The 14,716-nt window shown below is 39.6% G+C and overlaps 2 protein-coding genes across 3 annotated transcripts in view; one reads left to right on the forward strand and one right to left on the reverse strand.

Annotated features, from left to right (window-relative positions):
• The first annotated feature begins 7,590 nt into the window (after positions 1–7,590).
• On the forward strand, positions 7,591–8,393 carry LOC131987124 (high choriolytic enzyme 1-like). Its single transcript, XM_059352286.1, has one exon. The coding sequence runs from the start codon at positions 7,591–7,593 to the stop codon at positions 8,377–8,379; it is 789 nt and encodes a 262-aa protein (XP_059208269.1). The 3' UTR covers positions 8,380–8,393.
• Positions 8,394–12,920: 4,527 nt separating this feature from the next.
• The window catches only part of LOC131989702 (multiple C2 and transmembrane domain-containing protein 2-like), a 51,514-nt gene continuing 49,718 nt past the window's right edge, over positions 12,921–14,716 (reverse strand). For both annotated transcript variants that reach the window (XM_059355018.1, XM_059355011.1), the window contains one exon: positions 12,921–13,732. In XM_059355018.1, coding sequence (XP_059211001.1) covers positions 13,688–13,732 — 45 coding nt within the window. In that variant the 3' untranslated portion in view covers positions 12,921–13,687. The remainder of the gene's footprint in view (positions 13,733–14,716) is intronic.

Below are 14,716 nucleotides of genomic sequence, written 5' to 3' on the forward strand. Positions count from 1 at the left end.
TTTCTTCAATTTCTTGTTTATTTTAATGCCTGGTGCAACTAACGGTACATTTGTTTGGACAAATATAATGATAACAACAAAAATATCTCATTAGAGTTGAATTTAAGAGCTGATATCCAGCCATTTTCCATGTTTTTATTGATAATAACCAAAATCATAATCAAGAAAACCATGGAGAATGGAGATCATTCTTAAATTAAACTCTTATGAGATATTTAAATAAATTGAAGAAAACAAGGCTGGTCTAATAATTTTTTCCATGACTGTAGGTTTGTTTGTTTTTTCATTTTTTATCTATTATTTGTATTTACTGAATGTATGTTTAATATTCAGTAGTTTGTGGACGTGAACTAGTTTTACAACATAGTTCATCTTATTTTGAACTACTTTATTTTTTATTTAAAAAATGTGTGTGTGTGTGTGTGTGTGTGTGTGCGTGCGTGCGTGCGTGTGAGTGCTATGTTATTTATAATGATTTTTCTTTATTTTTTCTCCCTCGTAGATGTGCTGTATAAAGCTTTGTACTTTAATTATTCAAATTCAAACATGGAATTTAAACATATCAAAAGTCACAAAGGCTGTTCACAAGAAAGATCTATAATAATTATTATTATTACTACATTATAATGCATTTTTACTCATTTTGGAGCCTGTCCTGTAGTGTCCCTACTGGTGTGTGTACCAGTGTTTTTTCATTAGATACATTACACTCACACACAACAAATAACGGCAGCCTGTTGGAGACGCTAAATGAGGTAGACAAGGCTTAAATCCTCTACTGCGTTGATAACTGGCTCGCCACTATCTCTCTTTCTAACACACTGCTGCGAGGAGGAGGGTTAACTATCAGCCATAATGTGTAACTGAAGATCAGCTTCCCCCTCCGGCTTCACTCCTCACACCCCCCCACCCCACTCCTCCTCCCGCTACAACCCCCACCCCATCCCTCCCCCCCTCCCTCCCCTCCCAGCATTCCCTGCTGCTGTTGTTGGGGTGGTCTCTGTTTCTGCTGTCACCAAGCCGCCGGTCTTTCAGTCGTCCCACTCCCTCCCCGTTTTTTTTTTTCCTGCCGCTCTCTTAGGCGTCACAAGATTACTGAAGCAGTGCTGACATCTCTATCAGCCTGACCTAACACTCTGCCCTTTTCCTCCCTCCCGCTCCTCTCTTCTCCTCCTCCTGCACTCCAGGATCCATCACACTCTGGCCTGAGCCGCTCACTACTACACATGAAAAAATATGAATAAAAGGGGAAAACAAAAACATAGAAAATACAGAAAAATAAAAACATACAACACAAGTTTTATCCTCTCCAGCAGGCAGCACGTGAAAAAAACACTTTACTGCCTTCAGCACTTAGTAATTTAGATGAGACTGCTCTAACAGTGGCGGTTCTACACAGGGGCCTCCAGGGGCCACTGCCCCTGTGAAGAAGCCCTTGGCCCCTGCTGTGGCCCCTGTGTCAATTTAATAATAAAGTTATGAAAAACGATGAATGACAGAACAATTCTTACCTATTTTTTGTTCAAACAATACTTCATTGTAGACAAAAGGAACCCAGAATATGTACATTGTTTCAAAGTTTAATTGTTCAATAAAAGCTTGTGTATATATAAAATAAGATCATTATTACTGTCCTGCACTTCCAAAATATAAAAAAGTAATTGTGCACAATTTTTTTTTTTATTGTTGGTAAGTCTCATTGTTTCAGTGTATTTGTATCATCCAAATATACTTAAATGAGATGTTTAAATACGCTAAAATAAAGGTTTTGAATGCTTAAATATCATCTTTGCCGTTTTTTATTGTGCCCCTCTGATTAAACACTGGCCCCTGCTTGGCCCCCACAGTAAAACTGGTCTAGAACCGCCACTGTGCTCTAAGTCTCACTTTCTCAACTCACAGAGACATTTCCACAAGGTTTTTCCAGGGCGTCCCAGTGGTTCAGTTAGCTAACGTGTTCTCTGCTATGAGGCGAATGTTTTTTCAAATCCAACAGGAACCTTTAACTCACCACACAGTTTTAATGCTACAAAGAGCATGTGTTTTTAGCTCCGCCAGCAGCATTGCTCTGTGGATGACAATTTTATTCTGCCAGTCAAACAGTTTCAACACCTATCAGACGGATTACAAGGACATTTTGTACATGGTCCCCAGTGATGAATCCTAATGACTGATTCTTCTGAATTTTCCTCAAGGGTTAATATTTGTGTTTTAATAAAACAAAAACAACTGGAGTGGCACTTGGAGAGCGCAAACATCCACCAAAATAGTTTGTGGGTCCATCTTGTAATTTGGATCCACTCCAAAGTTTATTAGCTTCTTCCTCTGCTCATAATTCAACCTTCCACAAAGTTTCATGGAAATCGTGTAAAATGTTAAATGTAAGCATACTGCTTTTAGCAAATTACATGACTGTTCCTAAGTACAGCCTCACAAAGCTGCTAGAGTGACTGTGTATATTAGTATTTTTATATATATGATTTACTATATAAATATGACTATATTGATCAATCGATATGATCCCAGCAAAGTAGTTCAGGAAATAAATGATCATGTTTATCTTTTATAGAGTTTAAAGCCACCCTTAAACCCACAGATTCACTAATTATTATTACGGTTGACAGTTGTTCTTCTTATCATTATACAAAAATGATGGGTGGACATGTCTAACAATAACATAACATCTGCTTATTTACAAAGCCCTTTATGGCAACTTGTTATCACATATAACTTGCTTATTAAACTGGTCCTATACTCAACGTTGAGTCATTCAAGTGGCTGACTAATGCTTGAGGTCCCACTTGCACACACTCATTTGGGAAAACTAATTATGGTTTTGTACCGCACATATTTGGAACATTGTCCAACACATATTAACCCATAAGAAACCAGAGCCAGTAATCCTTAAAAAGGAAAATTATGGGGGATATACCATACACCAAGTGGACCTTATGATGTATCTTATTTTTAAATGAATAAACTAGACACCTTTTCTGCTTACAGAAACACAAATTTGCCTTTTTCTTTGCATCTCCACCACATCTATCAAAATTGTGACATTAATAGTGCTGTTAGACAACAAATTCCATTTCAGATTTGTTTTTAAGTAACAAAATAATAATACATAGAGAATAAATAAATATAAATAACACCTTATTGGATGGCTTCTCAACAAGCTACTGTAGCTGTAGAACACTAAAAAACACACTTATATACTTGAGAAAACATACATGAATATTACTAGAACATTTAATATGTTTGTGACACCCATGTCACCGTGGGTTCTTATGGGTTAAAACTTAACGCATTGACACAGTTGTACATTTTTTCTGTGTTAAATTGTATTATGGATATGAATATGTATGTATCTGAAATAAATGCATGAGCTCAGTGATTGTTCAATTGTTCATTTAAATAAAGGTTGAATTGCTTAATAAAAATTTAGTTTCTCTGCTCTGCAGAGTGGCAACAGACATCTTTTCAACTTTTTACCCTCTGCAGCCTGGCAATTACCAACAACACAGGACACACTGCATTTGTTTCCCAAATTTCCCAAATGAAACGTAGATGTTTGTTTCTTTTGGGCTGTCCCAAGGTTTTCAGGCCCAGGGTGTGGGGGTTGCTGGAGGTTTCAGTGCCTGAACAGCAATGGAACCGGGTTCAGTAGCCTCTGAGAACATCATGACAGAGACCAGAGAGGACTTTAGTGGAAGAAGTTAAGTAACGTGGATCTTTCTCAGTGGCGGTTCTAGACCAGTTTTACTGTGGGGGCCAAGGAGGGGCCAGTGTTTAATCAGAGGGGCACATTAAAAAACGGCAAAGATGATATTTAAGCATTTAAAACCTTTATTTTAGCTTCTTCTTTTTTTTAATTCTCATTGAAGTATATTTGGAAGATACAAAAACATTGATTTAAACAATGAGACTTACTAACTAATAACAATTATTTTTGTACGACAATGACATTTCTCATTTTTTATTATTTTTTTTATTTTTAAAGTGCAGTCCAGTGAGAATTATGTTTTTTTTTTAATATACACAAGCTTTTATTGCACAGTTAGACTATCATACAATGGACACATTCTGGGTTCCTTTTGTGTACAATGAGATATTCTTTGAACAAAAAATAGGTAAGAATTGTTCAGTCATTCATCATTATAAATTGATCATTTTATTATTAATTTGACACAGGGGCCAAGGGCTTCTTCACAGGGGCAGTGGCCCCTGGAGGCCCCTGTGTAGAACCACCACTGATCTTTTTGCATCGGACTAGTACATAATATTTGATGGTCCTGGCTTTCTTGTAGCTCCCGGTTCATTTTAGCGTTAGCAACATGGCTATCGCTAGCAGCCCGGTTACTGCTCTCTGGTGACTGGTAACTTGGTTGCTGGTTATTGTGAAGGAATGTTACAGAAGTAGTGAAGCTGTTATGTGTCTTCAGTCTACGGAGTCTTGTGTTAATTTCTTTATTAACTTCAGAAGTACAGGCGTAACTCATAAGCTCCTGCTTTGTACCGTAAATTGAGCTTATTTTCCTGGGAGATCGGACCTGGTGACAGTAAAGGATTAACCCATCTATTCACTGATGGTGTCATTATTCTATATCTATTTCATGGTGCAATCACCATTTAATTTATAATGATAGATTTAAGAAAAAATCTCACTTTAAATGTGGTGCTGCAAGAGGCTGCAAAAAAAGAGATCAAGAATTGTTGAGTGACTTAATGAAGTTTAACAATCATTTTAACAATGTGGTCTACTTTTAGACCACCAGTGTGACAAAGTGAAACCGATATAGGCACAGATGTAAAATTGTTTACAGAGCAGATTATCTGCTTAGAGTAGAGATGTGGAGGACAATCAAAGAGCACGCCTCATGATTTCATGCAGCAAATGAAAACAGTCATTTCACTTGATCACTGCAAACAATATTGGCTATTATCTTACAACATTACAGCCACTGCTTAGTACAATAAGTCAAATGAATTATATGCTGACGATTGCAAAACACTGACTGGCTGTTTTATTGGGATTTTGGCTATTAGGTATAATATGTGCTTTTCAGCTCAGCTATCAGTGTGAATGATAAACAATGTTTTAAAAGAAGCACCAAGGACAAGAACACAGTCCACACCTTGTATTCTTTACAGGCTTCAGTAGCATTATAAGCACACTTGTGCTGCTAAAGTGCTCTTACAATATAAATAAAAACAAAAGTTGTGCATTTACATTTACTATGGAAACATAGAGTAGATGTCAGTGTTCAAGTATCTCTAAAAATCAATTGGATTGATGCCAAACACAAAGTCTGCATTTGTAACTGCGATATATGTGTTAATGTAGAGTCTGCTCCTCCTGATGTCTTGCATTGTCTGCTCCTTGTATGTCAGCATGTACGCCACTATGATTAGACTCTGGTTTGAGAAAAACAAATGCCTGTAATTATATTGTTCCTGTTGAATGAAGTGATTCTAATTCTGGGCTTTTCACACATATGACCAGTCTCTCTTTTCATAAGTTATATTGAATTTACCCTGCTGAATGCTGTCATTGCTCGCCGGCTGCATTCATCCAATCACCCCCCAGTGTTAGCTTTTCAGATTTGTGAGGGGAATGATTTTCATCTGCAAACAAACTGCTGGTCTTGATAGAATTCCTCAGTCGGTCCGGCCTGAGTGTTGTTATTAAGCAACCTAAAATGACACAGTCTGCAGGGGGGCCTGCCAGTGGAAAGATGCTGTCCATTAGCTGTCAACAATGACCACTGGGTCTACCCTCCCATGGGACTGGCAAGCAAGGCATCGTCTCATCCCGAGTCTGGCTGAGAGATCACACAGGCCCCATTGTCTCAAGCAGCCCGGGGTCTTATTGTAGCAGCGCCTCTGGGAAAGGACGAGCCTTCACGTCCGTAGTCTCTTAAAGAATAGGCTTTCTCCAGGCTAGGGCCATGAAAACTGTAAGGGATGAATCTGGTGGAACACAGAGAGGCTACGGAGTAGATTTGGAATAGGGGCACCCCTCCTTAGACGAGTTTGGAGTCCCCATCCAGACCTCCCTCTCCCTCTCCCAGTGCTGACCTCCCTTCTCCACCTCTGTTTAATAATGCCTGGGCCTTGGTCATTATTTTGGGCAGATGGAGACGGGGGCAGGCAGTGAAAGGAGCTGGTGTCACTCCTGAGGAGAGGATGGTAGGGATGACAGAGAAGAAAAAGCGAATCAGAGAAAAGATCAAAAGCAGAAGCTCGCCTTTCACTCGCCTGAAAGCGCTAAAGAGGATAAGGAACGATCGGGCCTGGGGTCTCCTGTCCTCTCTGGCAATTAGACTCAGCTGATGGAGAGAAAGGCGTGAATGGCAGGGTTCAAGGCCCTCTCTAGGACTCACACAACGGGAAGGAGTTTTTTCCCCGACGCCTCCTTTATCTTCCTCTCCTTTCAGAGTGTCAGAAATGCAGCTGAAATATCTCTCCAAAAAGACAGCACAATCCCCAATGCCAAACCTTAATCACGGTGGCTGATGAGATTGAGGAGGAGGGGGGGGCGGCGTTTGAGAGAAAACACACATTCTTTTCACAATTCATCTTTACACTTTATATGAGGCCAGGGTTCAAGGGAGGTGTAGTCGCTTTTTATGCGATAATTAAATTGAACATATTAAGAGTCCATATTTTTATTAGACAGGAGCACATATCACATCTTTGGTACATATACCATTAAACAACTATACATCTTTGAGTTTTAGAATGTATTGTAGAATTAATCTATTTGAGTGCTGAACTGAAATCAAAACCTTGTATCTGGCTTGCCCATTTTTTTTTAAACATGAAGTAGAAAAGTAGAACATTAAAGGTACTAAAGTTGCATGAAACTAATAGAACACCAATTCAATTTAAATGCATAATAAATTCGCATGCATACACGCGTAGACAGATGCTTCTTGTTGGAGGGGCAGCCATGATGGTTTTGTACAATAGGTTGGACTGTTTCATTCAATTTAGTATTCATTTTTTTGACTAGAGAGCCGTCTCGGGCATGGCCACAGCAACATGTCCCACAGGAACCTATTACCATCTTCTACATATGCAAGAGTTTCAATAGGCCGTCGATCATCCTCACAGTGGGACGCTCAGCTTTTGCTACAACTTTAACAACTTGTCATAAAATGCGCACAGGGGATTTCAATTACGCAGGTCATCAGAGAGTGAAGAAACAGTATTTGGGTCACACACATTTAATTTTAACATATATACTTTGGTAAAGGTTGTGATAAAGCCATTTGTAAACCAGAGCCAAATAAAATCAACTAACCTTAGTGTAGCAAAGGCTGTGGCACACTAAGAGGACAAAATGGACAAAGAAACTTTGGGGGATTAGAAACCATGTTTATTAAGGAGGTTTGTCTGTGGAGTCCTCCCTTCAGAGGTTTGTTCAGGCCTTGCAGTGTAGACCCCAACCCATAATCCTCCTGCAGACACACCTGTAGAGGAGAGTATAAAGACCCTGGACTGAACTGAGTCAAACATCAAGCTTCAAGGAGTCTCTCCACAGCAGCTCTCCACAGAAGCTCCACAGCCTCCAGACCCACCCTGAAGATGACTCCCTCTGCCAGCCTGCTGCTGCTGCTCCTGCTCGGCCTCTCTCAGGCACTTCCTCTCCAGGAGGAAGGAGGTGAAGAAGAAGAAGAAGAAGTCCCAGACACCGTCGACATCAGCACCAGGATTCTGATGTCCAACAACGCCACTGATGAGATCCTGCTGGAAGGAGACCTGCTGGCTCCCACAACCAGAAACGCCATGACGTGCTGGAACCAGCAGTGCCTGTGGAGGAAAGCCTCCAACGGCTTGGTGATAATCCCCTACACCATGACCAGTCAGTTCACCAGATGGGAGGTACAGAAGATCCAATACGCCATGAATTCCTTCCACAGCAGCACCTGCCTCCGCTTCGTCCCCCGTACAAATCAGTACGACTACATCAGCATGGAGAAAAGAGCGGGATGTTTCTCCTCTCTGGGCAGAACGGGAGGCAGACAGGTGCTCTCTCTCGGGCAGGGCTGCCTCTACCACGGCATCATCCAGCACGAGATCAACCACGCTCTGGGCTTCCAGCACGAACAGACCAGGAGCGACCGCGACTACTACGTCAGGATCAACTGGGGGAACATCAACTCAAATATGGCCTTCAACTTCTACAGGCATTCCACCAACAACCTGAACACTCCCTACGACTACTCCTCCGTCATGCACTATGGAAGAACAGCCTTCTCCATCAACGGGAGGGACTCCATCACCCCCATCCCCGACCCCAACGTCCAGATCGGCCAGAGGAAGGGCATGTCTTACTGGGACATCAAGAGGATCAACCTGCTCTACAGATGCTAATAACAATGTATCAGATCCTTTAGGTTAAGTCAAATAATCTGTGCATCCTCTGATACTATATGAAATAAAATTAAACCTCAAATTTTGTTTGTGTTACCCATTTATCTATCTCTACTTATCAAACTCAGGTTACTTGTAGAAACCAGCTCACACATACACTGCAAAAAAGCCAACTTGTATTTTTTGGCCTAAAACAGTGATTTAAGTTGGTAAAACTTGGAAATATAAATGATTGACATTTAGGGCAATAATGTAAGTTAGCACAACAAAGCAAGCCAGTTGTCTGCTCAAAAACAAGTTTGTGAGTTATTGTTACTTATATCTTTAAGTTGGGGTTCAAAACAAGGGACAATAGTTCTGCTAACTCTTATTTCTTTGTTGTGAAATGCGGGAATGCGGTGAAATTCGGTCATTAGCGAAAGCTAGCAGCTAACTGATGCTAGCTGATGATAGCTGATGCTAGCGGCGCTGCTTGTTACAGCTACAAGAGTAGCCATTAGCGTATAATTGCTAACTCAAAATTGCGGTCGCAACATTAGCTGACATTTCATAGCAGCGTTACAATCGTGCCAATTCAACACATTGCAGAAGTTAGCAGAAGTAAGGATTAAAAGTTATTACAATGTAAAATTATAAATTAGTACAACTTACAGTTGAGTTGACAAAAATCTGAATTCAGAGTTGAGCAAACTCAAAAACAAAACTCAAATATTATCAAAGTTTGTTGAAATTTTGAGTTCACCCAACTTTTTTTGCAGTGTACATTGTCAAAATTGAACATCTACATCAGGCTCTGACGCACTAAATAATACTTATAAAATGTTTTATATTTTTCTTATTTTCAACAAATCCCATGAAAAACAACAATGAATTCATCCTACCAACAAGTGCTGTCTGTGTGTCCCAATCCTTATGTGCCATGTCCTTCCTTCATCACCGTGAACATGGACAGCTGTATTTTAAGTCAATCCCATTTACACCGTCCCGCTGCCGTGACCGGTGATTCACCAACATCTGTACACCGACCCCGGAGGATACTACTGCAGCGATGGGGAGAGATTAGGGTGGCTTAGCTGATTTGACATAATTAAAACACCTAGCTAAAAGTAATTAATATAATAATCTGTTACATTTAGCTAGCTAGCAGGTAGCTTAATAAGGCTAAATGGCCATTTCAATTGGTAATTGTAAAAAATACAACTTAACCAAACTGAAACAATGACAGTGCAACTGAATTAAATGAATATTGTAACAATATCCACTTTTCACTTTCAAAAATTAAGTAATATCCAGTTAACACAAACCATTTGAAATATTACAGTGTTGGTGAAGGGGCAACTGAGTCTATCTACACAAGGCTGTTATGAACCACTGCACTAGAGCAGCTATTCTCAACCTTGGGGTCCCGACCCCAATTGGGGTCGCGAGATGATTTCTGGGGGTCGCCAAATCATTTTGGAAGTCAGCTCTGTCTCCACTGCGTTAAAGTGTTTTAGGTCATTTTGTGATTTTTTTTTTGTCATTTTGTCTTTTTTGGTCATTTTGTGTCTTTTATTGGTCATTTGTGTCTTATTTTAGTCATTTTGTGTCATTTTTTTTATCAATTTGTGTCTTTTTTTTGTATTTTTTTTGTCATTTTGTGGTCAATTTGAGTCCTTTTTTGCCTAATTGTGTCTTTTCTGTAACAATAAAATATAAAAAAATATATAAATGCACAGACAGAGAGATGTTTTAGTTGTAGTCTGCTTCATTATTTGTCCAAAATTTGTCATATCAACTGAGTTTGTATGATCTGAACTGTGTGCGTGAGACTCTGTTCAGTGATCGGGGGTCGCGGACAAAATGCATGTTAAATTGGGGGTCGCGATTCAAAAAGGTTGAGAACTACTGCACTAGAGGACCCAATACATATTTATCCACAACTGAAAATACTCTCCAACAAATGCACTTAAAACTTAACTAAATGGTTTTACTATTTTCTGGTCATTTGCTGACACTAACAAAAATGTAAGTTTTTGCCAGCCCCTATCCTTTGAGATAAAACACCAAGAATATTTGTTTACCTTTGTCTAAACTTTTACATTCTTACATTTTCAGTAATGTTTTTGCTTTGAACAATTACACAGACGAATGGCTGCATCACACACATCCTGAAGATCAATGGCTCTTGCCTGTTGCAGAGAGCAAAAGCATTCATTCATGTAAAAATGGAAACAAATACAAAAATATGAGTAATTTTTCCAATTTCTTGGAGTACAGTATTAGACTTTTAATATGGTTTTTTTTTTTACAAACCTATTATACATTTTCACCTGACAATATGCAATCTATACAGGGGAAAATATGTTGATAAAAATGTGTAATATTTAAGAGTTAGTTAAGAAACATAGATAATACAACAAAGGCCGACTTAATATCAGTATGTCAGTATGTATTTAGTATCTCTTGCGTCAGTCAGAGCTGTCGGTAGCCTCGGGCTGCTCTGGATCAAGGGCTTTGATGTCGGCCTGCTCAGGGACGACATGGTCGCCCCACAGCCTCTGGGCAGCAGCCCAGCTAGTACACACCACGCCTGTGATTTACCTGGACCCAGACTCCCTGAAGGATTGTTAACACTACGGGGAGTGGTGGGGGGCATGTGAGTCATCCATGTGGTCAAAATCAAGCTCATTACTGAAAGTAATGATTGTTGAATGAGGATCTAACAACTGTGAGAAATCAAACATTTTTAGATATAAAACATTCCTGGTGCTGTAGGACCGTGGTCAACACATCTAGTCGACTGAATTAGATGTCTGAAGGAATACTTTGACATTTGGGAAATTATCCACTTGTTTTTAAAATATTATTCTGTAACATTCTGTTAAATTTCAGTGTGATGGTTAACCAGATTTGTGCTTTATACCCTTTCTTCATGAAAATTACAACCGTAAAGTTGGAACATTGTCTCAAACAAAACAAAAATTTGCTAATCCTTCGTGACATATTCAACCAAAAACTGTAGAAAGACAATATATTTCATGTCCAAACAGATTAACTTAGTGTTTTTCAGTGTGCCAACTTTTTTGGAATCAGGTTTGCAGGATATAATCACGTCCACACAGTATCACCAGCAGCCTGGGTTGAAGTGTTGAAGAAATAAAGACAAAGTGAGCCACAAACCAACCAACCAGGCTGGCTGTCAGTGTGGAAACAGCTTCCTGCTGCTCTGCAGTTTGCTCACTGGCACTGATTTTATGATGGGAACCAGTTAAATACTGTGCTGCCCATTAGACCCTTCCACGGCATCTCCACACACACAAACGGTTCATGCTGGATGTAGTTATAAATGTGTTAATAAAGACTTTTAATGGACAATAGTAGAAATTCACACCCTCTATAGAGCTTTATAGGCAGCGCCTTCGTCTACACACACACAGCTGTGTGTTCTCAGGTCTGATATTGAGTTATAACAAGTCTTTTGAGACCGATCAGCCGCTGTATTTGTATCTCATCAGAATGCATGTGCCACATCACATTAGTCCCCACGTGTGAACCGTGATTTTACTTGGTAATTCTGAAGCGTCTCACTGCCTATACATATTCATGCTGAGCCTATAAGTGTCAAATTGAGATGTCCTTCCAGTGTCCTTGACAGCGGGTTATTAATATTGAATACCTAAGTCAACATTATAACTAGATGAAGAGATATACAGGTCATCATCTGCCACATTTCCACACCCTCTGTCCTCCAGACAATTGGACAAATCATCAAATTATTTTTATATGCTGTAGAATATTATGTGTATATTGCAATGAGCAGTAAAATGAATTATTTTCTCTGGGGGAGGAGGTGTTATTTTGTGTATTTCTAAAAAAGTATCCAGTGCTAATAGACATCAATTACACTCCAAATGCTGACATCTAAAGTATCTAATCAGGTCAGTCATCTAATACTTTCATATGCAATGCATTTGTACAGCATTTGACACTAAAATCATGGGATTTCTTATTGAATTTAATGAGAGCAGCTTTCCTCTAATTTTGCTCATTTCTCATTTAAGAGGCTGCCGACTGGGAGCCCACGCGCTCTGACTTAAAAGCCATAAATCCCGGGGTATTACTCTGAACGCCAACATCTTAACTATTCCAATTCTCCAATCCCTAAATTGGTGCGGCTGTTGTTGCTTGTGGCTGGTTTTAAAATCCTCCTCCTGCTGTTGAGCGGTGTGCAGCCCGGTACCGGAGGTTTGTCTGGCTGCTGTGCTTGATAGGATGCTGGCTGCAGGCATCTCGTCACAGCAGCTGAGAGGAGGTCGCCGAGGTCCTCCTGCTCGTGGCGACGCCCAAGGGCCATCAACACAGCGGGGAGCCCGGGTGCCGGTGAGGTCTCACACAGCCTCGCCTCGCTTCATGAAAGCCTAATGAAGAGAGGGGGGCTTGGAAACTGTGTTGTTAGACGCCCACTATTCTGCAGCACGGGAGCACGGAGAGGATGAGTACGGCATGCAGGGGAATTCAAAGCACAGAGCTGAGACAGAGAACACATACGAAACTGTGATTGTGTGCATTTATTGCTGTAAATGAGAGACACAAAGCCTTCATCATGATTGTCATTAATAAATAAAGTTAGAAGTTTACAGATCTGCCCCATTCCACTTACAAGCAAAGAGTAAAATACAACAGTACAGGGCATCCTCTATGCAGGATGAATCAAAATATAAACTTAAATGTTGGCACTCATCTTTGCATGAAAAGTCAATACTGTCACATTGAAGTAAAATCAGTCAGTCAATGCACATAGCTCTTATCCATTTTCAAATGTGAATGTAAGAAACAAAGGAATATGACTACTATTTTCTAAGAAAACTTAATTGATGATGGCTTTTTAAAGCAAACCATGATAAAAATGTACATTCATCAATGCAATTGTAATTTCTTTAAAATGTGCATGATTTTGGAATTAAAGTCTGCACCTCTATCCATGTAAAATATGTAAAAATATACACACAAATGTTACATATGAAACATATACATTCAGTATAATACAAACAGCTGGTTTCAGGAGGACACAGCCTGGGGGCCAGAAAGTACAAAATAAAGCAGCTTCTGATTGATTATCTTGAAGAAAAAACTGTACAAACTGTACTACAATCTTTGGAAACAATAATATTACAAATCTCTGCAGGCTCGTCAGTGTGTCATTCTTTGGTTGAAAGGTGTTCAGGTGCTGGTTTATACGAGCGGCGCTGAGCTGTATCACCACAGCGACTTAAGATTCAAACCTACCACGCACCCCGAGACAAGCTGATTCCTAGTAGGAAGCCTACTAGAGTTTCTTCTTCCTGCTGCCTCTCGTCTCACTGAACTGAACCTGCAGGAAAAAGAAGCAGAGTGTCTTTATTCACAGAGGAGCAAAAGTGTGAAGCTATTAGTCTTTTCTTTTACCAATGATGCATTACTTTTAGTCACCTTGTAGTGCTTTTATTCAATTAATATTGGGGAAAATAAACAAAAAACATTTTCACAGAGGAAGTATGTGCAGTAGAGTTGCAGCAGTATACTGATTTATGGTATACCAGGGTATGAAAATTGTGGATTATCATACCATTTGCTTCATACAGTATTGTAAAAACATTTAATATATTTTCAAAAGGGAGACACAGTATTTTTACACATACTTGGTATGGTGATAAATACCATATGGTGATATTTTATGAGACGTTTCTAGAAAAACCTTACAATCTCATTCCCCTACAAGCCTAGTCTGAAATACGGCCGCTGCTGAGCAGTATGACCACAGTCATACAGACAGAATAACAATGGTCAGCTGAGAAACTAGAGGGAGTCACAGTCACTAAACCCAGGGGGCATCGGAGGAGAAGAAGGAGGCAAATGGGGTCAAACATCTTAGAGAGAAAAGAACAGAGATAGAGAGGGTGAGGAGGAGAGACGACAGCGGATAAAAAGACAGAGAGGAAATAAAGGAAGAAGAGAGGACGCACACATGGAGGAGGACAAAAAGAGAGAAGCCAATACATTTTTTGTGAGTAGTTCTTCCTTAAAAAATATGTCTGCTTGATGGATATAAGGTAGCCATTTTTGACATCAATAAAAAATAATTCAACCTGCATGATGGCTTTTGGATTTTTCTATTAAAGTTCAACATAAATGATTCAATCCAGTCCCCAGAATATTTTTTTCTGCATACCACAGATACATTGAATCTCTGTTTTTGAACTGCTGCAACCTGTTCTTATTCCCTATCGTGATTGCAAGAAAGCTATGGGAAGAATAATAATTTAAACTCTGACCCAGTGTGTCTGCATTTTTTTTTTTTTTTTTTTAAAACATGTCG

Source organism: Centropristis striata, chromosome 2 (assembly GCF_030273125.1).
Source record: "Centropristis striata isolate RG_2023a ecotype Rhode Island chromosome 2, C.striata_1.0, whole genome shotgun sequence".
NCBI lineage: Eukaryota > Metazoa > Chordata > Actinopteri > Perciformes > Serranidae > Centropristis > Centropristis striata.

Bases quoted from the DNA above. Each gene is read 5' to 3' on its own strand.
- LOC131987124 (XM_059352286.1), top strand. From the start codon at position 7,591: ATGACTCCCTCTGCCAGCCTGCTGCTGCTGCTCCTGCTCGGCCTCTCT.